Below are 26,405 nucleotides of genomic sequence, written 5' to 3' on the forward strand. Positions count from 1 at the left end.
TCTGGGTTTAGCAGCCTACGATCCTCTTTTCAAAATAGGCTTAGAGTCTCATCCGCTTTTGACACTATGAAAAAAAAAGTCAAGTTTTGCAGCACAACATCAATCTTTGGGGATACTAAGGAAATACGATCTCACTGGGGGACAGCCACTTGCCTCTGCTAGGGACTTCCCACCAGAAGCGCTGGGTCTTTCCACTAGGCATTATTTGCCATGGATATAGATTGTAGCATTCCCTAGAGAGGTAGTAACACAAGGTCAAGGTCATCGTCCATAGTAACTAGTCATCCCTATGTACTGGACAGAGCCAGCCCAGCATCCCAACCAGACCAGTGGGATTCTCAGCTCAGAGCTTTCCCAGAACAGACGTATGAGGAATAGAGGCACAGCTTCACAATATGGTTATACCTGCTGACCTGGCCTCAGATGCTCCACGGATGTTCACCTGGGGCAGGGCCCTGTGGGTATCATTATTTTTAATTGAGGTCTAAAATTGTGGGCACAGCACTATCTGGGCAGGGGATGCTGGACTGTGAAGAAGGCAAGCTGAGCTCTAAGCAGGCATGGACTCCTCTTGTCCCCTTCTGACTGTGGATACAATGTGACCAGCTCCCTCTAGTTCCTGTCACTGTGACTTCCCCACCATGATAGACTGTAACCTGGACTGTGGACCCTAATAAAGTTTTTTAAAAATACGGAACGCTTTAGAAATTTTCGTGTCATCCTGTTCAGAGGCCATGTTAATCCCTATACTATTCCAATTTTAGTATGTATGCTACCAAAGAGAAATTAACCTTTACATTACTTTGGTCAGAGCACATTTAAAAACAAGTATCAATTTCTTTTTTTAAACTAATTTGTTTAGTTTTAATTTTTATGTACATTGGTGTTTTGCCTGTATGTATGTCTGTATGAGGATATCAGATACCCTAGAACGGGAGTTACAGTTTTTAGCTGCAATGTGGGTGCTGGGAATTGAACCTGGATTCTTTGGAAGAGCGGACAGTACTCAATCTCTGAGCCATCTCTCCAGCCCTGATCAGAATATTTTATCAAATGCTGTGGCAAAGGTAACTAAGAGGCTGGCCAAGCTTTAGCCTTTCTCTTGTGTTAAAATGGGTATCTACCCACACACAGTGACAGCACGTGCCTAGCACTCAGGAAGCACAGGCAGGCAGATTTCCTGTGAATTCAATGCCAGCCTGGACTACAGAGCAATTTCCAAGACAGCCAGAAACACACACACAGATACTCTGTAAATACCAAAAAAAAAAAAAAAAAGGAGGTGTGTGAATGGTTCCCATTAAACTCATATATTTGAATGTTTGGCTACCAAGGAGTTGAACTCTTTGAAAGGATTAGAAGGTGTGGCTTTGTTGGGAAAAATGTATCACTAGGGGTAGCTTTGAGGTTTCAAAAGCCCATACCAGGGCCAGGCTTGTTCTTTCTCTGCTCGTGGATCAGGATACTCCAGCACCATGTTTGGCATGCCTGCCATCATGCTCCCTGCAATGGTGACAATGGACCAGGCTTCTGAAACTGTAGCCAAGCCCCCACTTAAATGCTTTCCTTTGTAAGTGTTGCCCTAGACAGTGTTCACAACAATAGAACACTAACTAAGGAACATAAGGAATGTCCTGAAGTGTAACAAGGAAATACCCACAAGTGGCCTCCACCTAGAAGTTCATCTTCTTGTTCCCTGTCAGCTGGCTAGGACTCCACGCCTGGATAGGAATCCTGGGTAGGCAAGGACAAACTCTTCAAATGCTGATCAGCAGGGAATAGTGGGTCCAGGCTTGCACGAGAAGCATCAAGTGCTGCCCTCTAGTGTTACAATTTATGGTGCAGTCCTTGGGTAATTATATCCTTAATTCTCCAGGTCCTCCTAGAAGTCCAGGTTGCACAGAGACTTGTGGTCCTAAAGACTTGACAGCTTTAAGGATCTCTTCACTGAGCAGGGCCTGCAGTTTCTCTCCTTGTTTTTTATAGCCTTCGATCACCCTTCACCTTCTCTCTACTGCTGCTCAGCTTGTTCCGGTCCAGTCCTTCTCAAACTGCTCAACTGTGTCTTTCTGTAATGGCCATTGTCACAGTTGCCGCCATTCAGGGCTGCTCTGGGGGCATCCACTGCTCCTCTATAGCTGGTGCGGTCTCTGCCACTGTTGGCATCACCTTCGATGTCACTTGTTGGGTCCTGGTGCTTCTTTCTTCATATTATCAGCTCAGCACACTCTACTAAAAACACACAAGAAAAAGCACATTCAGGGGAGCCTTTTATTAAACCTAAGACTGAAATACCAGAGAGGGAGCACAGGAGGCTGTCTTTCCTAAGAGACCCTGATCAGCACCAATTTGAGCACACTGCCCATGCAAACAGAGGCTTGTGTTTGAACCAATGGCAGAATTGGCTCTTTCTTAAATTAATTTTACATTTCATTCCTATCTAAATACACATTGGAACAATATAGGAGGATGTTAAAGTGACCTCAAAGGCAAACAAATTTGTTTTATTAAGCTATGATTTCATTCCTGTTTTTATTAGCTTTGAATATATTACTGAAAGTGGATATACAAAATAATGAGGAAAAAGAGTTTCATCGTGATGAAGGCATATTAGCCAACTTATTTTCATCTCTTGCCTACTGCAGTAGGTACAATTTGACACACAATAAGCACTACTGGAGAGCAGACAAAGCATCTATGGGCAGATCGCAGATAACAGCAAACATAACTTACCTTCGAGGCCACCTGCTTCACTGTTTATAAAATACCAAATACCAGGGGGTCTTCATTAAGAAAACAAACAAACAAAACAAACAACAATTTAGGAGAAGGAAAAAAGAATCACAAGAGAGAGATGCCCATAAAGACACAAAATCAGAAACCATAATACGCCAGCAAAAGACCAGTAAGACAAATAAAATGCAGTAAGTCTACAATAATACCAAAGTTTATTGTGTCTTGGCCAGCTACATCTGGGCATGGGTACCCTTAAGTGTGATTAATATACCCATGAGTCTTCATTGGAGAAAATTAATCTTTCCTTTGCAAGTGAATGTTAGTTAGGGATAGCTTCTTGGTGAGGGGTGGAAGCCTGTATCCACTTCCTTCTGTTAGCACTAGGACCCAATCTGACTTAAAGCTATACAGACTCAGCTTCCTGTGCATCCTGCCACAGTCTCTGTGAGTTCCTATGTGTGTCAGCCCTCTTGTGCCTGGAAAACACGGTTTCCTTGGTGTCATCTATCCCCTCCAACTCTTAAAATCTTTGTCTCCTCTTCTGCATAGATCCCTGACCTCTGAGCGAAGGGGTTTGATGAAGACAGCCTGTTTAGGACTGAGTGTTCCAAAGTCTCTCACTCTTTGCACATTGTCCAGTTGTGGGTCTCTGTGTTAGTTCCTGTTTACTGTGCAAGGAAGTTTCTTTGATGATGGTTGAGCAAGGCGCTGATCTATGGGTCTAGAAGAACGCTCTGACAAATCCTTTTACTGCTATCTTCCGGTAGCAGAACAACAGTATTCGGTTTTCCCCAGATCTCCATATAGTTACATAGTTTCCATATGATTCCTCAAATGGCCCCTAGTGTTAGTTGCTCCTCTCTGTATCCCCCTTCCCTCCTCTTTCCTCCCCCTCCATTTAATCCTTCTACTCATTGACAGCATGCCTTTCTGTAACTATATATTTTGCTTCCCCTTCATTGGAAGATTGCCCCATTCCCCCAGTCCTTTATTCTACATCTAACTCCTGTGTAGCATGCCTATCAAAGGCTTAAAAATTGACATCCATATATAAGAGAATATATACAATATTTGTCTTTTGGGGTCTGAGTTACCTTACTCAGAACAATTTTTTCTTAGCTCCAACCATTTATTTGCAAATTTTATAATTTGGGTTTTTTTTTTTACAGACAAGTAATATTCAATTATGTAAATGTATCACTTTTTTATTATCCATTCATCTGTTGATGGGCATTCAGGGTGTTTCTGATTTCTGGCTATTATGAGTAGAGCAGCAATAAGCATGAATGAACAAGTGTCTCTGTAGTGGGATGTGGAGTCCTTTAGGTATATGCCCAAGAGTGGTGTAGCCGGATGGATCTTGAGGTAGATCTATCCCCAGCTTCCTGAGGAACTGCCACACTGACTCCCATGGTGGCTGTACAAGTTTGCACTCCCACCAGCAACGGATCAGCGTTCTCCTTTCCCCACATCCTCACCAGCATGAGCTGTCATTTGTTTTACCGATCTTGCCCATTCTGAAATCTCAGAGTAGTTTTGATTTGCATTTCCTTGATGACTAAGAAGACTGAACATTTCTTTAAGTGCTTCTCAGCTATTTGTGTTTCATCTTTGAGAACTTTGTTTAGATATGTACCCCATTTTTAACTGTTTTCTTCGTGTCATTCTTTAGTTTGTTGTCTTAGAGATTAGCCCTCTATTGGATGTACAATTGGTAAAGATTGTTGCCCATTCTGTAGCCTCTGCTTTGTTCAATTGATAACCTATATAGAAGCTTTTCAGTTTCATGAGGTCCTACTTATTAAGTGTTGATCTTAGTGCCTGTATTAACAGTTCAGAAATTCTTTCCCTCTACCAATGAGTTCAGGACTATTCCCCACTTTCTCTTTTGTCAGGTTCAGTGTATCTGGTTTTATGTTGTAGTCCTTGATCCATTTGGAGCTGAGTTTTGTGCGGGGTGATAAGTATGGATCTATTTGCATTCTTCTACATGCTGAAATCCAATTTGACCAGCACCATTTGATGAAGATGCTGTCCTTTTTCCCTGTGTATTTTTGGCTTGTCAAAAAACAGGTGCCCCTGTGCTAGAGAGATGGCTCAGAGGTTAAGAGTATTATCTGCTCTTCCAGAGGTCCTAAGTTTAATTCTCACCAACCACATGGTGGCTCATAACCATCTATAGTTGTTGTGGTTATTATTTAAAATCAGCCGCTGGCCAAGCCGACTATCTAAGCTGCAGCAGCTTTGCCTAGCCCAGCCACCATGTTTCTTGGCCTAAGGCCACATGCGCACTGCAGCTAGAACTGGCCACCAAAAATACCAGCCCTGCCACTCACTAGATGCCAATGTGAGAGATGGCTCTGCCAATCTTCCACGCTGTCTCTGTAAGGCAGGGCATTGCCCAGACCATTCCACCATCCATGCGGGCCCAGTAAGAGAATGAGACTCTAATTCTTATAGATTAATCAAAGGCTTTATATGTTTGATAATGATTAATAACAAGATGCCCATACAAAGAGAGTTGTATCCCAATTAGCTAACCTAATTATAAGTTTATAAGTTGTTCCCCATGAGTGCTCTCCATACCTGTGTGGTTCTCCATCCTCCTACATCTGTCCCCTCTCTAGCTCCTCCTCTTCCTTTTTTCTCTTCCTCTCCCAACTCCTCCTCTTCCTCTCCTTACTCCTCCCACCTTAGCTTCTCCTACATATAGTGAGATCTGGTGCCCTCTTCTGGTCTGAAGGCACATATTCAGGCAGAATGGTGTATATAATATAAATAAATAAATCTTTAAAAAAAGAAAGGTGGGTGCCTGTAGGTGTATGTGCATGGATCTTCAGTTTGACTTCAGTCTGTTTTTATGCCAGTACCATGATGTTTTTATTACTGTGGTTTTTATTACTCTGTAGTACAATTTTAGGTGGGGGATGGTAATATCTCCAGCAGTTCTTTTACTACTCAGGATTGTTTTAGCTATTTTTTTTTAATGTTTCCATATGAAGTTGAAAATTGTTTTGATTTCTGTGAAGAACTGTGTTAGAATTTGAAAGGAAATTGCATTGAAACTGTAGATTGCTTTTGGTAGGATGGCCATTTTCACCCCCTTGGTCCATGAGCATGTGAGATCTTCTCATCTTCTGGTGTCTTCTTCAGATTCTTTCTTAAGTGTCTCAAATGTTCTATTGTACAATTATTATTTAATCACTTGCTTGATTAAAATTATCAAGGGTTTGTTTGGGTTTTTTGTTTTGTTTGTTTTGCTATTGTAAAAGATACTGTTTCCATGATTTCTTTCTCAGTCTTTGTCATTTATGTATAGGAAGGCTAATGATTTTCATGTATTAATTTTGTATCTTGCTATTTTGCTGAACATGTTTATTAGCAATAGATGTTTACTGCTACAGATTTTAGGATCTTTTATGTATAAAATCATATCTGTAAATATACTTTAACTTCTTTCTTTCCTCTTTGTATTCCTTTGATCTCCTTCTGTCGTATTATTGCTCCAGCTAAGACTTCAAGTACTTAAATTAAATAGGTATGAAGCATGGACATCCTTGTCTTGTTCCCAGTTTTAGTGGAAACGCTTTGAGTTTCTCCCCACTTAGGTTGATGTTGGCCCTGAGCTTGCTGTACATTGCCTTTATTATATTGAGGTATGTCCCTGTATCCTTAGTCTCTCCGTGACTTTTATGAAGGGATACTGGATCTTGTCAAAGGCCTTTGCTACAGCTAATAATCATGTGCTTTTTACCCTTCAGTCTGTTTATATGATGGCTTACATTTATTGATTTATACTGTTTCCATCCCTGCATTTCTGGGATGACACCTACTAGATTGTGGTGAATAATCTCTTTGTGTTCTTGGATTTGATTGGTATTTTATTGAACATTTTTGCTATATTCATATGGAAAATTGGTCTGTAACTTTCTTTCTTTGTAGGGTCTTTGTGTGGTTTTGGTATCAGGGTAATTGTGGCTTCATGAAAAGAATTAGGTGATGTTGCTTCAATTTATATTTCACAGAATAATTAATTGATGTTAATTCTACTTTGAAGGTCTGGTAAAATTCTTAAATGAGATATCCATCTCTTCTACCTGTCTTCAATGCCTGAGAGGCTCTCTTCCAAGACTTAAATTTAGTAGGTGAAGTTTACCTCTGTGATCTTTGATTAGCTTCCTAAATTTTTCTTTTCCCATTTTATTTCATTCTGGGTTTTTACTGGTGTTTTTCAGTCTATTTCTTTGTTGAATTCTACTTTAATTTTGTGAATTCTTTTCATGATTTCATTCTGTTGTTTGTGATCTCACAGACTTCATTACAGAATGTATCCATATCCTCCTTAAGGCCTTGGATATATTAATCACTGTTTTGAAGTCACTGTCTTGTGTTCCGGCTATGTTACATTTCTCCTAGCCTACTGTAGTAGGGTTACAATGTTCTAGTGGAAGCATGTTGTCTTGTGGTTCATGTGTGTATGTTTGTAGAGGGACCTGGGAGAAAAGTCACCTGCAAACAGACTGCTGTAGGCTCTGAGTGAGACAGGCAAGGTCGTAATGGTGGAAAGGAAAGACATTGAAAATTGCCTGCCTGGCGGTGATGGCGCACGCCTTTAATCCCAGCACTTGGGAGGCAGAGACAGGCGGATTTCTGAGTTCGAGGCCAGCCTGGTCTACAGAATGAGTTCCAGGACAGCCAGGGCTATACAGAGAAACCCTGTCTCGAAAAAATAAAAAATAAAAAAAAAGAAAATTGCCAACCTGAGTCCTAGCCTGGTGTGGCTACTGGGAGCCCCAGGTAGGAAGCATTGGTAGGCCCACTCAAAGAGGAAAGCTGTGTCCACACTAAGGTTCAGTCAAGTTCCCAGAGAACAGAGATCCAGTGAGTGACAAGGCACCTGCAAGCTGCTTTTTTGTTGTTTTGTTTTCTCAAGATAGGATCTCATGAATCCCAGGCTGGTATTCTGAACTTTGGGTCCTCTACTTCCAAAGTTCCAGGTTACAGGCATGTGCCACAACATCCAGTTTATGCAGCACTGGGGCTAGAACCTGGGGCTTTATGTATGCTGACAAAGCCCTCTTCCCAGGGAACCATGGCTCTGGGTCTGCAGCCTATGTGTTCATTTTCAGTATAGCCAGTTTTATGGTCAAAGCTGGTCTAATACTGAATTCTGAACATGAATCACAAAAGCACTTCCTAAAAGTGGACAAGCTGATGTTGAAAGGAGGTGACACAATTCTTTGTCCCCTTTACATATGATGCACTCCATAAAGCGACAGCTCTCCCCCTCCTGTGTGTTTGTTTCTGAAGCATACGGCATGTGTATTCTTTTTTCAAAGACAGTTACCATCTGTTTTATAGCTTCTTTGAAAACCAGTATAGCAAGCTGAGGGAGCAGAAGTGAGCAGAATTGAAAAGGAATAGAAAGATTCAACGTTCAAGTTCTTAGATACCCATGGAGACCAGAAATAAAACACTAAAGTTTCCAAATAACTGGAAAATCTCTCATTGGTCCAGATGCTTTTACAAAATGTAGTTTTATCAAGGTTACTCCTGACCCATATCACCCCAAAACAGGTGGAAGCCAGCTTTCTAATCATTTTAAGCAATATTCAGAAACAAGCATTCTGTTCATCTGTATACCGCAGGAAACTGTATCTGAAATTATGGACAGACTCTGTTTTGGGTGGCATCCACAGACCACCTTTGTTGGTGGCCTCTGACCAGCACCAACTGCTATGACCATCTCTCTGGAGGTAGTTACTATCCCTTCCGCCCTTCCCCATTATAGTCTCTATCACCAGTCACAGTGATTTTCTTCTGGGCCACCAGGGGGCAGTGTGCTCCCTCTGGCCTAAGTGAAAATGGCTGCAGGGTAACCGATTAATCTGAAATGGCCTTGGCTGGGGCTGTGCCTTTGGGAGCCAGAACAAGCAGCTGTAGTTGTCTCTAGACACCTATGGATTGTTGAAAACAGTTGTGATGGTCTAAGGCTTTGGCTGGAGGTTTGACTGGCAATCCTTTGGCTTGAGGCAGCAAGGACAGCAAAGGAGAGTCCAACAGATGCTAATTGGAGATCCAACTCACCCCCACCTCCCATGGTCTTTACTGACTAACAGGAAGATGAACATCGGAAGGAATGCTTACTGTAAGAAATTAAAGAACTTAATATGAGCACTTACCATGACTGTAAGTGTTTTGACAGTGTTTAACATCTGCCTAAATACCTAGGAAGATGGATTTTCCCTCCTTTATCTGCATCTGACACTGTCATCAACCTCCCACACCCATTTCCTGCCTCTCCCTGGCCTGGACTGAGTGACTCCCTCGACAGTTAGTCAGCTCTTGCTGCCAAGTTAAAGTTAGTCCTGCAGTCTGGTTAACAAACCAGATTTATTCCTAACTTTTGTGGTGACTGGGAGAAAAGATTCAGGCATAGTGGGACCAGTTCCTTTGGAGGTCTCTCCCTGGCCTGTAGATGACATTTCCGTGTCCTCACATGCTCCAAAGCTCAGTAGCAGTGCCTGGACTCTTCTTGCAAGGACACTAGTCACACTGGAGCAGGGCCCACTTACAGATCCACATTTCACTGTGGTGACCCCGCTAACAGCCTCATTTCCTCATGGAGACACAATGAGGAACTGGGGTCAAGACTCCAGTGTGTGAACATAGATTCTGCCCTTGATAGAGCTCCAGCCAGGGACTTTTCCAGCCAATAAAGACTTTCTTAATTGCTCAACCCTCATTAGTAAGATCATCTCCCTAGTACCTTCCAGGAACCCTCAAATCTACCAAAAGTATTTCTTGTTTATTGAGCCACCCCTGCATACTGGCACTTCTGGGGGGCCAGTGTGCAAAGCCTGATAAACCTTGAATGGACCAGCCCATTCCCATTTTCTTGTATGTTTCCCTTCTCTGATCTCACTGAATCCACCCTCTCTTATCCCTCCTTCTCACTTTATGAGTCCCAGATGTAGTGACATTTTTAGAGTTTTGGTTTCTTTAAAAACAACACAGAAAATATCATAAAACTATCCATTTAAATAAGAATATCATTGTAATCCCAGGTGTGGAATATGAGGTTACTTCAGATTGTCCACGGCAGATGACTATGATTTGCCTTGAGCTCTTGCAGGCCCATGATTTTGCCAGAGGCAGATATCTTCTGCAATTGTGTGACATATAGAACTCTAGAAACTTTTCAGAAGGTATATAACTGCTGGGAGCCCGAGAGGCAGGGTGGGTTGGTGGTGGTTGTTGATAGTTGTGGTTTGTTAAGTAGTCATACACAAAGGAGGATGGAGAAAGGGAGAAGGAAGAGGAGGAAATTAGATATCCTGATGGCAAAGATCAAACTTGCCCCAATGAACTCAGCGTCCTTTATCAGCAGGAAGCATTCTCACACAACGTCGTCCCCTTTCCCCTCTATCCTATTTTTCTAGTGTTATGGGTTGAAAGGGTGAAAGAAAATGAGTGGAGAAGGGTGAAAGAAAGAAAGAACCCACAAAGTAGCCAAAGACAGCCATGCCCAGAGACCTAGAGTCCAGGATAAACTCAGCTTCCTCAGGCCCCGCCCTGCCCCAGGGTCTTGCCCCGTTACCGGTAGTTTTATTACAGACTAAGCTTGTTCTGAACCCTCGCCAGTCTGGCCTTTCTTATTTGTGACAATATGAGCTCATTTCCAATCTGTAGCCCCATTCTGTTCACCCTGCCGTGTCCTGCCATCCCTCTTCCCAGCCTGGGACTATGGGATGTTCCTCTGTCTTCTTTTGCTTTAGTATTATCATTCACTCTTGCTGTCACTTACTTTTACTTAGCTTTAGCCATCACAGGGGTGTGTCACACTGAGATCCCTTCACACCGCTGCCCACAACCATTGCTCAGTCAGCAAGAGGTACGAGATACTCCATTGACTCATAAAATTCACTAATCCACTTGCCCTCATCCTGTGCAGTTCTTTGATTAATCAAGTGACACTGCTGCAGACATGCTGGCCCGGCAGAGGCAGATCTCCAACAGCTGCACTAAGAAGAACATACCATCATAAGACATGACCATTGTGCACAGAACTCAGATCTATGTAGTTCCTGTGCTGGAGGACCCAGTGGCTCCCCAAGGTGCCTACAGACACCAGTTCCCAGCAGGCAGGACCCTGTGATTGTCAGCACATGAACATTACACCAAGCGTCTCATTTTGCCAATCAAGTGTCTATAATATCACACACACACACACACACACACACACACACATGCACAAGGAGGGGGCAGAGGGAGGGGAGAAGAGAATTAGACACAAAAACTGAGATCTGCACCCCAGGGGAAAGTTTTAGTGAACTGGTAGATGGTTCCTGAGAACAAAGATGGGTAAACTCTAAGGAAAGACCATTCTGAGTGGGGAAGAGGGCACAGTGAGGGATGGCTAGCAATGTGAGGCAAGATCAGGATGTAGACATGTAATAAGATGACAGAAAGAGGCCAGGAAGAGCCTGAGCGGAGGATGTAGTCCTCCCCAGGCACAGAGTGAAACCTGGTGCGCACCTGGAAACACAGGAGTGGGAGTTTCAGAAGGGTTTCAGAATCCTTCACTGAAATGGCAGTGGTGCTGGCAACAGCCTTTTCAACAGCAGCCAGCAAGCAATATCTTTAAAATTCTGATAGAAGATTGCTGTCAACAAGGAACTCCGTACCAGTTAAATAGTCATTCAAGAATTAGATGAAAATAAAGAGGATACATTCATCAGCTTAAGGAGAATAGCCCAGGAACACTTGCCAAGAGAACTGCTCAACAGAGGCGTTTTAGCTGGATAATGAGTGAGCAAGAAAAATGGCAAGAGAGGTTCCTACATATAATTAACTACTGAATACAAAAACCAATTTGATGGGTTTTTAAGGGAAATCAAAACTCCAGACAACCGTAGGACGAAGCAATGGGCTGAGATGGTGCTGTGCTGGAGGACCCAGTGGCTCCCCAAGGTGCCACAGCCAGTTAGTTCCCAGCAGGCAGGACCCTGTGATTGTCAGCACATGAACATTACACCAAGCGTCTTATCTTGCCAATCAAATGTGTATAAATTAATCTCCAATTTTGGATAAAATTCTATTTTCCTAGGAACGTGTGTGTGTGTGTGTGTGTGTGTGTGTGTGTATGCGCACATATATGGGTGGGTATATGTACATGTGTAGAGGTTGAATGTCAACTGTGGGTATTGTTCCTGAGGAGCTGTCAGTCTTTCTTTTTTGACACAGGGTCTCATTGGCTTGGAGCTCTCGAAGTGGTTTAGGCTGGCTGGGTGAGCCCTTGGAATCCACATGTCTGTCTCCCAAGAGCAGGAATTATAGGCATACACTGCTGTACCTGACCTTCTAAGTGGATTCTGGGGTTCCCATGAGTGTGTGTCAAGCATTTCACTGAGAGCCACCAGAAAGGGCCTCTCTACTGACATGTGTGGCCAGGCAGGAATGGCCTGCCTACTCTGCACCCCAAAGCTTCTCACAGCCCCTTTTGGCCCCAGTCTTTATCTATGTGTAACCAACAGAACATTCGGGTTTAAATTCAGCTGCCAACACCCATCTCTGCAGTGTTGATGGGACATCAGGAGACATGTGATCACAGGGCTACTGGGCTCCCACAGCTCTTGAGGGTTCTAGGTTTTATCATTTTCTTGTTCGGGGATACTTTCTTACAACTTACTCCCATCTCACTTTCACTTCTGAGGAATCTATCAGTAAGCCAATTGAAACCTATCATTTAAATTTATTATTGCATTCATAAGGGGATACCACAGGACAACTCTGTGGAATTGCTTCTCTCCTACCTAGGTTCTAAGAAGTAACTCATCTTGCCGGCCCGAATAAACCAAATGTGTTGTTTCAGATCTAGACTTCCACTTTGGTTCCCTCTTACATTTTCAGCTCCGTCATGCCTTGCTGCTTCCAAAATGTTTAGCAAGATTATATCAATGGGCACACTAGCTAAGGGCACAATTCAATGCCCAGGCCAGTTCATTTCCGATTGTTTCCCTTAGATTTGATCACGTGTCATGTTGCTCTGTGTGTGACAGGTAACTCACTAGACCTATGGAACTTGCTAGGATCTCAACTTCACGCCTCCAGAAAGGCGTGACCTATATCACCTCACTGCTCAGGATCCTCTGGGATCCGCAGCAGGGCTTCTATCCCCACCATATCTGGTAGTAAGGCAGTTTACCATGTTCCAGTAATCTCTCTTTTGGGGAGGGATTCCTTTTCTCTAGAGGATGACGCGGTTTAGGGTATATATTGACCTGGTATACCTGCCTCCCAAAACACCCTGCTCTGCAGGTTTCTAAATGGGAAAGGACAGGCTCTAAGTTTCCACACTGGGAAGGTCTGTGCAGAAACAGTCCCCCCACCACCACCATCACTATAAAAGGGACGCCTCTTTGCCCCAAGCCCTGCACCAGCCTGGGAAGCCAAGAGCGCGCCACTGCGGCTGCTGCTTCTGCGCAGGCGCGGAGGGCAGCAGTCCACTCCAGAGGCCTGAGGTCCGAGGGTCCATTGCCCTGGGAGACGGTTTGGTCGCAGAAGCATCTCTCGACTTCCCTCGGGTCCCCAAACCCTCCCCGAATCCACCAGCCCGTCCTCTCAAATTTTCTTTCTGGACTTGTCGCCCACCTCCAGCATAAGAGGCGGTAAGCGCACGCGTACCGAAGCCATCCCACCCCAGACCCGCGGCTTGACCCCCTCCGGCCTCCGTACCGCAGCAGCGTCTCCGTGGCGACCGTATAAGCCGCGCGGCTCGCTCGTTTGTTAGGCGGTGCCTGCGCCTCTTGGAGGCGGGGCAGCCGACGTGTCAGGGCGGAGTCGCAGGTGGGCGGGGAGGAAGAACGGGGCTGGAGGGTGGGATAGCTGTTACGTCAATCACCACTGGCCGGCTGGACTGGATGGGACCGGCCATCAGGTTGCGGGCGGGATCACAGACTGGCGAGCGTAGACTCTGGGATTGAGAGGACCGCCCCATCGAGCAGTGAGTCTGCTAGGGGTCCTGTGAACATCGGCCTTTGATGGCGCGGTGGTGGGAGAGGAAAATGACCAGGTCCCCTACCCCTTTACAGTGGCCGCACTTGGAAAGTCGACCTCCTCTTAACCCAGCCCAGGGTGAAAACGGCATCACTAGTCCTCTGCCTTCCTCTTGTCCACACATTTCCCTTACAATGTAATTTGTTGGAGGCAGAATCTTTCATCCTAATTCCAAAGTATAGAAAAAAGATACAATAAGCCATAGACTGTGCCAAAGCTTGGAGACCTTAGGGAGACCCACTCCCGGGGGTGGGGGTGGGGGGACGTGGTGTATCTCCTGCTAAAGCAGAACTAAGCTTCGCATGAATTGTCCACCTTTGAGACCAGCTCCTTAACTGAAAAATTACCTTCTCCTTAAAGGAGACTGAAACTAAGCACGTGTGCCAGACATTGGGCTGTCTAGTTGACAGATGATCTTAAACCTGTAAGCATTCCAGCCATCCTCTTTGCTTGGATGGTTTTGAACCTATACTTCACCTAAGCAAAAGGATTGTTGAACTAAGATGCAAGATTGTCATTGCCCAGGTTTTCCCCAGTGCCCACCTGGATACCTCTTTGGTCTGGTCTGGGCCAGAATGGGAGCTGGGGAAAACCTGACTTCAGAGTCTTGGAAACAAGAAGCAGAGGAATTCCCAGGGTAGAAATAGGAAACTCTCTTACCAAAAGCCTCTCCCCATTTTTCTGGTGATTTGCAAACTTGAGAAGTTCCCCTCTGTCTTTGTCCTGGATGCTTGTTTCCACTGGTATTTTCCAGTTAAAGTTAAACTGTAGTCAGGTGGCTGCTTGCTTGTTATCTCAGCACTTTGGAGGTAGATGTAGGAAGATCGGGAATTAGAAGCTCACCACAGTGAGTTGGAGGGCAGCCTGAGCTACTTGAGCCCTCCTTCTCCAATCATAATCATCATTTTCTTTTTCAAACTTTGTGGTACAGTGTGAGGAGCAAAGTATTTAACCAATACCTTCTTATGTTCCAGTATTTACAAAGTTTAAAAGCTAAATTCATGATACTGTTTTCAGCAACTCAAGCCCCTACAGATGTGCCCTAGCTATTCTGTCATCCCCCTCCCACCCCGTGTGACTTCTGGTTGCTAGTACACACACACCGACCCCCCCCTCCCTGTTTCCAGGTGACTCCATACCAAGAAGGATGAGCAGTGGCCACTGGAGAGCATCAAATGGAGGACACCAGCCCCGAAGCAGGGGCCGAGAAGGCTGCTAAAGAGCCCAAGGATGCTAAAGAGCCCAAGGCTGCTAAAGAGCCCAAGGATGCTAAAGAGCCCAAGGATGCTGCTGCTGCTGCCACCACCAAGAGCTTCCCTGATCCCTTTTCCAGAGATGATGATCAAATGGATTTTGAAGGGGTCATCTTTTCTTCCTCACCAATTTTAGACCTGAGTCAAAGAGGCCTGCGCCATTTGGGAAAGTTCTTTAAAATTCCCAACCTTCAAGTAAGTCCAGATCCTGGGAAGGTATGATGCACACGTGCCTGCAGCCAGAAGCAGAATCAGCTCTGTCCCTTTGTTGCTCTTGTTGGGAGAGGTGAATTCTAGGAGCAGCAGGAGGGTTAACTGGCGTTTCACCACAACAAAGAGCAGTTGAGATGCGGTGCCAGGCAACAGAGAGAGCTAGGCATCAGGATGGGGCAGCCTTTTCCAACCCATGGATTGTGTTTCTTTATGAGAAAGTTGGGTGGAGATCAGTGCCCAAACACCCTGGGTCTCTGATTTAAAAACACATGTCCTTCTGAAGTCCCCAGGCACTCTGAAAAAAGTTGGAAACTTTCTCTCATTTTCCTGATGTTACATACTGTTTTCCTTTGTGTCAGACCGGCAGGGCACTCCCTAGTAATGTGGCCCTGTCCCTGTGCTTTCTGGAGCAAGCAGCACTGAAGGCAGATGGGACAGAGGATGCCTCAGCCGTGTTGGCACTGCCTTGGTGTCACAGAATGGCCTTAAGTTGCATTCAGCTTTATCTGAAATCTAGAAACAGTACTGTGGTGTATTGTAAGATGACAGAGTCAAATACATAAAGACCTTGTCAGAGACATCACAGTGCTGAGGTAAGCTGTCCATTCACTCTGTTCATGTCTGCTCTCAAGGCATGAGAGGAGCAAGCACTCTTGCCCTTTTTCTGTGGGCGAGGTCTTGCTGTGTGACCCAAACTGGCCTCATATTCAGCAGTCCTCATGGCCTTGTCTGGCTGGCTATTATCACCTCTGGGAGTGCATTCTTAGTTACAGGGCCCACCTTTTCTGGCTGCTGTCACTAAGAAGTGAAACTCTCCACTCTCAGGGGTCCAATCAAGGTGACTGTGTGGTACTCATTGCCTTTATTCAAAAAGGAAGGAGGAAATTCCAAAGTCCTTCAGGTCTAACCCAGACTCATAACTATCTGAGAAGACAGGTGTCATTATGAATATATTACTATGCCAAAAAGTCCATGAGGTGATAACTATCCAGGGCAATAAGATCATTAGGGGTTATGGGCTTCATTTTGCAACTGCATAGCAATCAGTCCCCAAAGGTGTAAATTCCATGCTAGGGACATTGATGCTCAGAGGAAAGAAACCCTGTTCACATTAGGACCTGGAGGAAGGGCACAGCAGCACGTGCCTCACTGGCTCCAGACAGCACGGAGTCAGCCTTGCCAGGCTTGCTGGGGAGGGATGGCGTGTTACCCTCTCTGATGTCCATTTTCCCATGTTCAGAAGGAACTCTGGTTTCCACTCTGAGTATCAGGATTAGCTTCCACTGAGAGGAAAAGAGCATGTATGAGCAGGTTAAAGCCTCCTCTCTAAAAAGTCAAGCAGGGTCATGATGGGGTCTTGCATGTGCATGTCTTTGAGGACATGTGTCTTCATGTGCCCAAAGACACATATGCATGTATAAGGATGTGTCTCCTCATGTGTGTGGGGGCATCTGCCACCATATGACTGAAGAAGGCATTGTACATATGTGGGGAGGGGGAATGTATCCTCACATGTCTAAAGACAAGCACATGTGTATGCATGTGGATATGTATTCTTATGTGCCTGGGGATTTATGTGCATTGAGACATGCATTCTTATGTACATGGAGGTATACATGTTCTATGTAGGGTGTGTGCTCTGTGTACATGGAAGTATGCATAAGCATCCAGTCAAGGGCATTCGACATATCATGCATGCCAGCTGCCACTCCACTCTCCAGAGACCATGCCAGCTGCCAGCAGGAAGGGACTCATGGTCTCCAAACTGATGTTCTATTTTCATACTTACAGAACACCACTATTGCAATCAATGTTCTTCAAGAACCTGAAAGTCATTTATATCAGAAAGATGGGATCCGTAGAATTGAGAGCAGTGACACCTTGGGGGGAAGCTGCCGGGGGGAAGCTGCCTGTGGCTGCTGGTGTAGGAAAGCAGCACAGTTGTAATGGTGGACACACTCATACTTACTGTGTGAGCTAATAGCTGACACACTCACACTTACTGTGTGAGCTAATGGCTGACACACTCACACTTACTGTGTGAGCTAATGGCTGACATACTCATACTTACTGTGTGAGCTAATGGCTGATATACTCATACTTACTGTGTGTGCTAACGGCTGACACACTCACTGTGTGAGTTAATGGCTGACACACTCACACTTACTGTATGATTCTGCTAGGGAAGGCCCATTGCCCACTTTACAGGCAAGGACACCCAAGAACAGAGAGGAGCAGGAGCTTACTCAAGGTCACATCGCTCAGGGTTTTTGAAACCTAGATTTAAACTCAGGAATTGTTGCTTTAAGGTCAGTGTTCCTGATATCTGCTGCTGTCCCATGGCAAGTGTGGACACAAGTGTAAATGTGCAAAATAACACTTGGACAGCATATAGCAGCAACATCGATGGAGGCGGTTTAAAAATACCCTAGAATCCAACCACACTGCAACTATAAAATAACACATTCATGAGCCGACGAGCCGGCTAAGTAGGCAAAAGTGCTTGTCAAGTAAGCCTGGCAACCTGAGTTCCATCCCCAGAACCCATGTAAAGGTGGAAGGAAAGAATTGGATCCACAAAGTTGCCCTTTGAGTTTTACATATGTGCTGCTGTAGACCATGCATGCATGCATGCAACACAAAATAATAATAAAATTTCTAATATATACTTCTAATATATACACATAATCTTATATAGTATATATTTTACATATATATGTGTGTGTATATATGTATATAATATGTATATATGTGTAGATACACACGCACACACACACACATTTATATATATTTCCCCTTATCCAGGAGTGCTCAGTAGAAAATTTTAGACACAAACTATGTTTTAATAACATAATTTTTTTTTTTTTTTTGGTTTTTCAAGACAGGGTTTCTCTGTGTAGTTCTGGCTGTCCTGGAACTCACTCTGTAGATCAGGCTGGCCTCCAACTCAGAAATCCGCCTGCCTCTACCTCCCAAGTGCTGAGATTAAAGGCATGCACCACCACTGCCCGGCTCATAAAATGTATTTTTATGACCATTCTATTACATTATTGGTTATTGTTAACCTCTTGCTATGCTGACTTCACCAGCTACACTCACATCATGGGAGTGCACAGACAAGAAAGCAGAATAATATCCCATTGCTGTCTGCGGCTTCAAGCATCCACTAAGGGGTCAGGACAGTGCTTCACAGGACTTGGATCAAGCCACATGTATCATGTCTTCTTGCCTGCATGATGGCCTCTTTCTGTGTGACTGGTCATTACAGATCGTGCCACAGCAGAATGTGTCTGTGTCCTGTAGCTTCCTCCTCACTGCCAATTGGGAATGAATCAGATGTGGCTCTTGCTGCTTATTCACTGGATTTGCTGAGTGTGATACTGAGTGTAGCTAGAGAGAAGGAAAACAGTTGTAGGTTTTAAGTCTCTCTGGCTTTTGAATATACTGTTTGTTTGATTTGATGTGTAGTTGTGGTTGTTTTAGTCCTTTTGGAGATGGTTTTAAATTTCACTGGCTGACAAAGCATCCTCTGGTCTCCTTCTGTGGAAGCAATTACACCTGCAGAGGAATTTGCTCAGCGAGATTCCAAAGGATTTCTTCCAGCTGCTGCCCAACCTGACATGGCTGGACCTCCGTTTCAACAAGATCAAGGTTCTTCCATCTGGGATTGGCTCTCACAAGTAAGTGTCTTTAGATGTGCAATTAGATTGTCTTGATCTGGGCTGGGCACTTAAGAGGCAGAGGCAGGCATGTGTCTGAGGGTGTGAGGCCAACTTGGTCTATGTAATGAGCCTCCATCTCAAAGTTAGAAAGTCCAGATGGTTCAGACAGAGACCAGAGGTGCATGGCCAGCCATCCTAGGCACAGCCAACCACGTCATGATGGGCTCTTTGACATTTTCTTGGGCAGCTGATTCCACCTGACCCTGCTGTAGGAAGCTAAGATCAAAAGTACACTGAGTATATGAAAAGCCAGCCACATGTTGTCATTGGCTGTGGGGAATCTCCCCTAACTATTACGGAAGAGTTTTGATCCCTTTTGGAAATCTAGAAAGCTTCAAGCAGTGTGGACTGTCCTACCATATTCCTTCCTCTTGGCTTCCCAGGGTTTCCTGGAACTCCCAGTTGCAGAGCCCAATCTATCCCACTCCCTACCCCATCTGCAGGCTCACCACCTCCTTTCTTGGGTTCTCTCCATGCCACATGTCCTCCTGTACCAGTGTTAGCTCTGACTTGAACACTCACTTCAGACCTCCTATCACCTCATTGGCTGGGACAGAGGAAAAAGGGCACACAGAGTTCCTGAAGCAATTGGGCACTTACCAGGTGTCGGGAACCCGGTAGGAGACAAAGCCGACAAAGGCCTTGAGGACTTGGGATCTGTGTTCTCAACTTTGAAACTTATTTTGAAAGAACTAACTGAACGTGGGAGGGTTAGATTTAGACTTGGCCCTAGATCACTGCCTAAGGAAGGAAGCTTTAGAGCAAAGGGTAGATGCGGGAAGATTTGGCAGGCAGCTAGGGAAGCAGTCCATGCAGGAGGCTTGGCCAAGCTGACCTTGGCAGGACCTCAGGGGATCTCAGAGCTATTGGGATTGGCATCATAAGACCAAAAAACAAGAGTCATCCAGGAGTGACCCCAGTTCCCATGTAGGGGTATCCCAGTGGAGGTATCATGACTCCACTGTGTAACGTAACAGTGTAAGGTTTGCAGAGGTTAAATTGTTTGGGAAAATGTAAATTAAAAATGAAAAAAAATCGAGCACTTGGCATACATGATGATGAAAGCAAATGCCCTTGCCTTCAGTCTCCAGCTCAGCAGGAAGCAGCTTGCTTTTATGTGTTTGAGCTACGGGATGGTCCAGGAACCCTCCTCTGGAGCTGTAGGGACCTTGGGAGCTGCAGGACAAGCTATAGATGGACTGATAAGGGGAGAGCACATGCCTGGCCAGCTAGCTGTTGTTAAGACTGAAGAGATGGATCTCTCAAGGGCCATTTCCACCCGTCATGGCCCATGTCCTGTGTAGAGTGGCTTTCTTCCTCACAAGGGAACCATCTCTATGCGGGCTACCTAAATGTTTTTCATCCACAAAATATTTTATTGTTAATACTCAGTCTGGCAAGTAGCTGTTAACCCCTTGAGGGTTAAGGTCACAAAAGCTCTGCTGCTGAGGGGCCCCACTTCCTGCTTCACCCCAAAAGAGGAATTCCATCCCCAGATCTGGAATCCTTGGATTTTGACAGTCAAAGCCAGCTGCTTTGTGTTGTTTAAGTAATAATTGAGCCTCTGATTTTACACCCATTATGCCATTAAAATTGAATCCACTTGCTGATGGGCTGAAACATATTCATTAGAAATTTTAAGTAATTATGGGCTCATTAAAGGCTTTAAAGTTAAAAAAGTAATTAAAGCAATAGTGTCATCAGAGCCCCCTCCCCCACTTCACCATGTGTGGATGTTTGAGCGTGGCACAGAGATTAAAGCAAAGCCTCGTCCTCCTGAGGCTACAAGCTGGCAGGTGCTTGTGCAATTGTAAGTCGGCACTGTTATGACCAGTGAGGACAGTCTGGTACCATCAGAACACACAGACTGACACAGGCTCTTCATCACATGGGTATTGCTATATTAAGTAGAAACTGCCCTGCATACTTTCAGCTTAATATTTGGTAAATATTAAATAAGTATTCTTCCAAAAGAAGTCAAGCCAAATGGACTGGAATGCCTTTGGCTCTGGTGCCAGAGAAGTCCATGGCACGTTGTTGTGTCTCTTGTCTTGAGTCACAGTCAGCTGCTCCCAGAGAGCTGGCACGTCCTTGCTGGCTGTTCCCTTATGAGCAGATTTAAAGAGCAAAGCCGATGAGCTGAGTCAGGAAGGTTGCCGTAACTAACCTCTGTGCACATCGCTTTAGGTTTCCTGGGGCGAAAGAAATAGGTCAACAGTTTAAAGGGCTTTCTGGGGAGCAGGCTAGTCCCTCTATAAATGCCCACATGGACAGTTCTTGACTCTCTGTAACTCAAGTTTCAGGGGATCTGACACCCTCTTCTCGCCTCCATAGGCATATGGTACATGTACATACATTTAGGCCCTAAAAACCATGCATATATATAATTTTCTTTAAATAGTAAATCTTTCAAAAAAAAAAAAGGAATGAAAGAAAAGTTTATTCATTACTTCAAATAAGGCAAGACATGGCTCAGCTAGCACTGGCCACAAGACAAAGCCTATCTATCTTCAGATGAACAGCACAGAGCAGGAACAGGCTGTCTGAGAGCTTGTGCCAGATTTTGGCTGAGGGTCCTTGAGAAGTAAGGGAGGAGAGAGTAATAAATTAATAATGGGTATAGCTGTAAGAATTAAATCTGAAAACCAAAACATAACAGGTGCCACATTCATGTTGTCCTCTGACTCTGAGCTGTTTGCTGATGGTGCATGGTGTGGGTGTGTGTTAGGACATTTGGGACCCAAGAAAGGAAAATGAAGACTTTATAGAATGTCACTTAATCTTCTGCTTTCTAAACTGTTTTTTTTCTTTCTCTTAAAGACATTTGAAAACTTTGCTCTTAGAAAGAAATCCTATCAAAATGTTACCCGTTGAGCTAGGTAAGTGCCGCAGCAGTAAAATGGCAGGTGGCTTCAAATGCTTTGAAGTTCCAAGGGCTTGTGACGGAGAGAGCTGAGAGGCATAGCTGAAAGGATAAAGTGGCAGAGTGTTCAAAGTCCCTCTCCCAGTTTATTAGTTACTCTTTCTGTCGCTGTGATAAAACACCCTCACAGAAGCAGCTTAAGAGAGAAAAGGTGTATTTTGGCTCACAGTCAACAGGTTCACAGCAGGAAGGTAACTGAAAGTCAGATTGCACCCACAGTCGAGAGGCAGAAAGTGGTGACTTCTGGTGTTCACCTTTTTCTACAGTGCAGGACCCCAGCCCTGGGAATGGTGCTGCCCACAGTGGTGGTGGGGATCTTTCTACTTCATTTAACCTTATCACAATGTTCCCCCCAACCCCCACAGACATGTCCAGAAGGCTGTCCCCAAGTTCCTTACAGATTTTAGGCCTGTTCTCAGGTAGAGGGGTTAACACTGTTACATGTGTTGTCTGTGCCAAGAACAGACTAGGCTTTGCATATAGTGCACAGCCTAATGAAACCTGGCCATCCAACTCTGTGTATGGCCAGCACATGGCTTTGCTTTGGGGGGGGGGGGCATTCCACTCTTGAGTCCAAGCTGCTTTGTTTCAGTGCCCTCCTTTGGACTTAATCTCACTTCCCGAGTAGGTGTACGGGGCCATTCACTCCCTCGTGTGCAGTTTCTCTGCTGCAAATGAGGCTGGTCATTTTCTCCTTTACACGTTGGTTTGTCTTAGTTTCTGCTCTCTCCTATCTTTGTCTAGTTAAGCTTGCTTTGCTTTTTCTTTTTTCAGCTTTGTTGAGTTGGAAGCTTGGGTTTTAACTTCAGTCCCTCTTTTCTAACATACATTTGAACTGCACTTTATCCTAAACACTGCCTTCACTCCATCCATGGGGTCCAGCTTGTCACTCAGCCAACAGTATTTCCTGGTGTGATTCACCCGTGGCTTATCTTTAAGTTGTTTTCTTCTCTGCTATGACCAAGCACCTGACAAGAACAGCTTGAAGGCAGGAGGACTTGTTCTGGCTCATGGTAAAGAAGGCATGGCAGAGTTCACTGTGGCAGGAGTATGCAGCTGGGTCAGGAAGCAGAGAGCAGGGAGTGCTGCTGCTCAGCTCAGCGATGTCTGCTTTTTTGCTTTTTCAGTCAAGGACCCTGATCCATGGGATAGGACCTCCCAGGTTCAGGGTGGGGTCCCCTCCCCTCAGTTAATCCTTTCTGGAGACACTTCATAGACACACCAGAGGTGTCTCCTGGGTGATTCCAAATCAGCCCGGTTAATTATAAAGATTAGCAGAGCTACCTCCTTAGCTTATACAAAACTAGAGATTCTCCAGCTAGCTTCATGTGGTGAGTGGTGCTTTGCCATTTAAAAGGTGGAAACTCTCAGGCCAGGTAAAAGCACAGAAGCCGACTGTATGCAACCCACTCACAGTCACTAAAATTCAGGGGATGTGAGCAGCTAGAAGGGAAGGGAAGCAGCACGAGGACAGGAGTGACTTAATGTCATTGTGTCACTGAAGCACTGTGCATTTTAAAGAAGATGGACAGCTATCTTTGGGAGAAGATCTTCCCTTGGTCTTCTTGACATTATCAGTTGGCCATGAAGCTCACCTAGAAGTGGGAATGTAGGGGAAGGTGGTCAAATGGATGAACGTGGGCGGAAGGAAAGATCATGATGCGGTCTGTCATTCACACAAGCAAATACAGAAGATGACGGTTGGTTTTCACCTGGCCTTGAGCCTAGGGTGGGAAGTGGATCCCTACGACATTCTTAGATATTGTCAATCCAGCCAGGTTTGGTGACTCATGCCTGTAATCCCAGCACTTGGGACCTGAGACGGGAGGATTGCTGTGTGTCTGATGAGAGCCTGAGGGTTATACAGTGAATTCTAGGTCAGCCTGGGCAACAGTAGGGTGAGACCCTGTCTCCACAGAAACAAAATAAACAAATGAATAGTAACTGTCAATTCTCATTACCCGTTTCTCCATCTTTTCTTCCTCTTTCCTTCCTCCTCCTCTCTTTTAAGCCAGCCTTTTGTAGCCCAAGCTGGTCATGAACTCCCCATGTAGCTGAAGATAACCTTGAACTCAGGAGCTCCCTGACTCCACCTGCTTTCCTCTCCCTCCTGAGTCCCTCTCCAAGAAGTGGGCAGAGAACTGAAATTTCCCCTCCACTCCAGGGCAGGTCACTACACTGACGGCATTGAACCTGAGACACTGCCCTCTGGAATTCCCTCCTTACCTGATTGTGCAGAAAGGCTTGGTATCCATCCTCACCTTCCTACGCATCTGCTCCGTGGAGAATGCCTTCCCTGGAGATGAGTCGCTTCCAGGTTTGTAGAGAATTTTTTATTAAAATTTATAAAATTTATAAAATGTGGAGACAGAATATTTTATTTTTTGATGAGAACTGAGAATGTGGCTTCTCCAGCCTCTGTGGGGCTCACATGGCGAAAGCTAGCCCTTACACTGGCCCAAACACTGTGACTTGCCCTGGCTCAAGTCCACTCTGAGCAGTCCACACTTGTCTGGGTAGACATGGTAAAAGTTCATTGGATAAGGCAAGTGGAGCAGTCTTTGCCTCCAAGCCACTAGCAAGCAGTTTCTCTGAGAGAACCTTGTGCTCCTCCAGACAACTTTTTTAAAAGCTCCATGGAATACATCCTGTTCCTGCCTAGATACTAAGAGCTAGCTCAATAAACATATTGTCCCCTTGTGGTGAGATACTTAAACTGCCCCATTTTGTCAACATATTGAGCAGTCAGAAAGGAGGAAGGGGAAGGGAATGGTGCACCAGTCTGCCCTGGTCATCCACTGTGAGCGTCCCAGGTTGCAGTGCTTTAAAGTAATCACATTCATAAAGGGCCTTAGCTGATGTCAGTCCCTGGCTCTGAGTCAGGGATTAAAGGGCCTGTGGGTGGTTATACAGGTGCCCCAGAAACACTAGAGGGAGTGGCGCTGGACAGCAGGGAAGGTGAGGAGCTGCACTTTAGCAAGCCCCTGGGACTCTTGTGTGCAGTCTGGGCCTCAGGAGTTCCTGTGCTTGCACGGGGACCTAGCTGAAGGCTCCTCCTTGGGTGGCACCTAACTCCAGTGCCTTATGTAAAGGCACATAATTTAGGGAAAACCCACATGTAGCAAGCCTCTGAGAGGTTGTGATGGCACCCTAAGTCCCTGAAGGACAGCTTGACAAGGACAGGATAAGAGAGGAAAGGCAGGGTAGAAGGCACTGCATGTCTGGCAGGAGCAGGGGCAAGCATGGGATTCTGGAATCCTGAGAGGCAGGGGTGAGAGTCTGGAGGCAACAGCTACTGTACTAGGGGGTCTGGAGCAGGTCTGGGGCAACACCTGGGGCAAGCAATGCAGATACTAGAGGACGTGAATGTCAGACCTCAGTGAAAAGGCATTCTGTCCTCAGAAGTGAGAATACCACAAAAGAGGGGAAGGAAAGGCCAGGCTGGAGGAGACTACAGGCATAGGAAGTTGAATACACCACACTTCCTGGAAGACACTGGGTCTGTCTGACACCAGGAAATGGTGCAAGAAGTGTCACCAGGACAGCTATGGGAGTTCAGGTCCACATGACATGACAGATGACGGAAGTCAGAGTCACCTTGGCACTGGGGTAGGGTTTGGGACTGGAAGTCACTCCTGTTTTGACAGGTTTTTCCTAAGTGCAAGGAGGGGATCAACGGTAGTCAAGAGTAGTCAAGGTGTTTAGCACCTAAGACCAGAAGATGCTAGGTGGTGGAGGAGTCACTCTGCTTGACCCCGCACCTTGACTCCTGTCCTGACCTCCTGGCTCATGGTGCCGAGCCTCTGCCTGCCTGAGGGCAAGTCTGCAGCCGGGTGCCACACTACCTCAGCAGTCCTTGGACTTGTTTTTTTCTCAATAGCTGGCCCAGAACTAAAAGTCAGCAAAACATTGCCAAAGAACAGCAGGCACAAGGGCTAGCTTTTAATTGAAATAAAGATTCAAGATATCTTGGTGGAGGGGAGCAGAAATGCCCATAAGGGTGGCAAGGATGCCTCATGCACATGGGCCAAGTGTACAGTAGATGGAGAATGCTCAGGACTTTTGATGAAGTGTGTCCATCCCCCACCCAGTAGCTGCTGTGGGTCTGTGGCATCCTGTGGGGTCCAGCTAGCCCAGACCTGAGAGGACTCCCTTTCACCTCCCAGACATCTGAGGAAAGAAACAAAGGCTGTGGGCCTGGCCGCTAGCTGATCCTGAGAGTGGCATTGACTTATCGGCCACTGCTTTAGGCATAGTCTCATGTTGGTGTGATGAAATGCCCAACAGCAGTAACTTACAGAAGAAAGGCTTATGTTGGCTCAGGATTTGAGGAGAGACGGTCCATCTGGAGAAGTCATGGCAGCAGGCACTTGAAACAGTTGATTGCAGTGTGTCTGTGACTGGGAGGCAGAAAGAGATGAACTCTGGTGCTCAGCTGTCTGGGTCCCCAGCTCATAACATGATGCCACCCACGGGTGGGTCTTCCCTCCTCAGTTAAAC

The 26,405-nt window shown here is 45.5% G+C and overlaps 1 protein-coding gene and 1 pseudogene across 3 annotated transcripts in view; one reads left to right on the forward strand and one right to left on the reverse strand.

Annotated features, from left to right (window-relative positions):
- Positions 1-685: 685 nt before the first annotated feature.
- On the reverse strand, positions 686-786 carry LOC114638630 (annotated as a pseudogene).
- Positions 787-13,647: 12,861 nt separating this feature from the next.
- The window catches only part of Lrrc27 (leucine rich repeat containing 27), a 29,580-nt gene continuing 16,822 nt past the window's right edge, over positions 13,648-26,405 (forward strand). For all 3 annotated transcript variants that reach the window (XM_028787164.1, XM_028787165.1, XM_028787166.1), the window contains exons 1-5: positions 13,648-13,741; positions 14,922-15,242; positions 18,810-18,940; positions 21,803-21,861; positions 24,070-24,222. In XM_028787164.1, coding sequence (XP_028642997.1) covers positions 14,970-15,242; positions 18,810-18,940; positions 21,803-21,861; positions 24,070-24,222 — 616 coding nt within the window. In that variant the 5' untranslated portion in view covers positions 13,648-13,741; positions 14,922-14,969. The remainder of the gene's footprint in view (positions 13,742-14,921; positions 15,243-18,809; positions 18,941-21,802; positions 21,862-24,069; positions 24,223-26,405) is intronic.

The sequence above is a fragment of the Grammomys surdaster genome, unplaced genomic scaffold (genome assembly GCF_004785775.1).
Source record: "Grammomys surdaster isolate TR1022 unplaced genomic scaffold, NIH_TR_1.0 125612, whole genome shotgun sequence".
In the NCBI taxonomy this organism is placed as follows: domain Eukaryota; kingdom Metazoa; phylum Chordata; class Mammalia; order Rodentia; family Muridae; genus Grammomys; species Grammomys surdaster.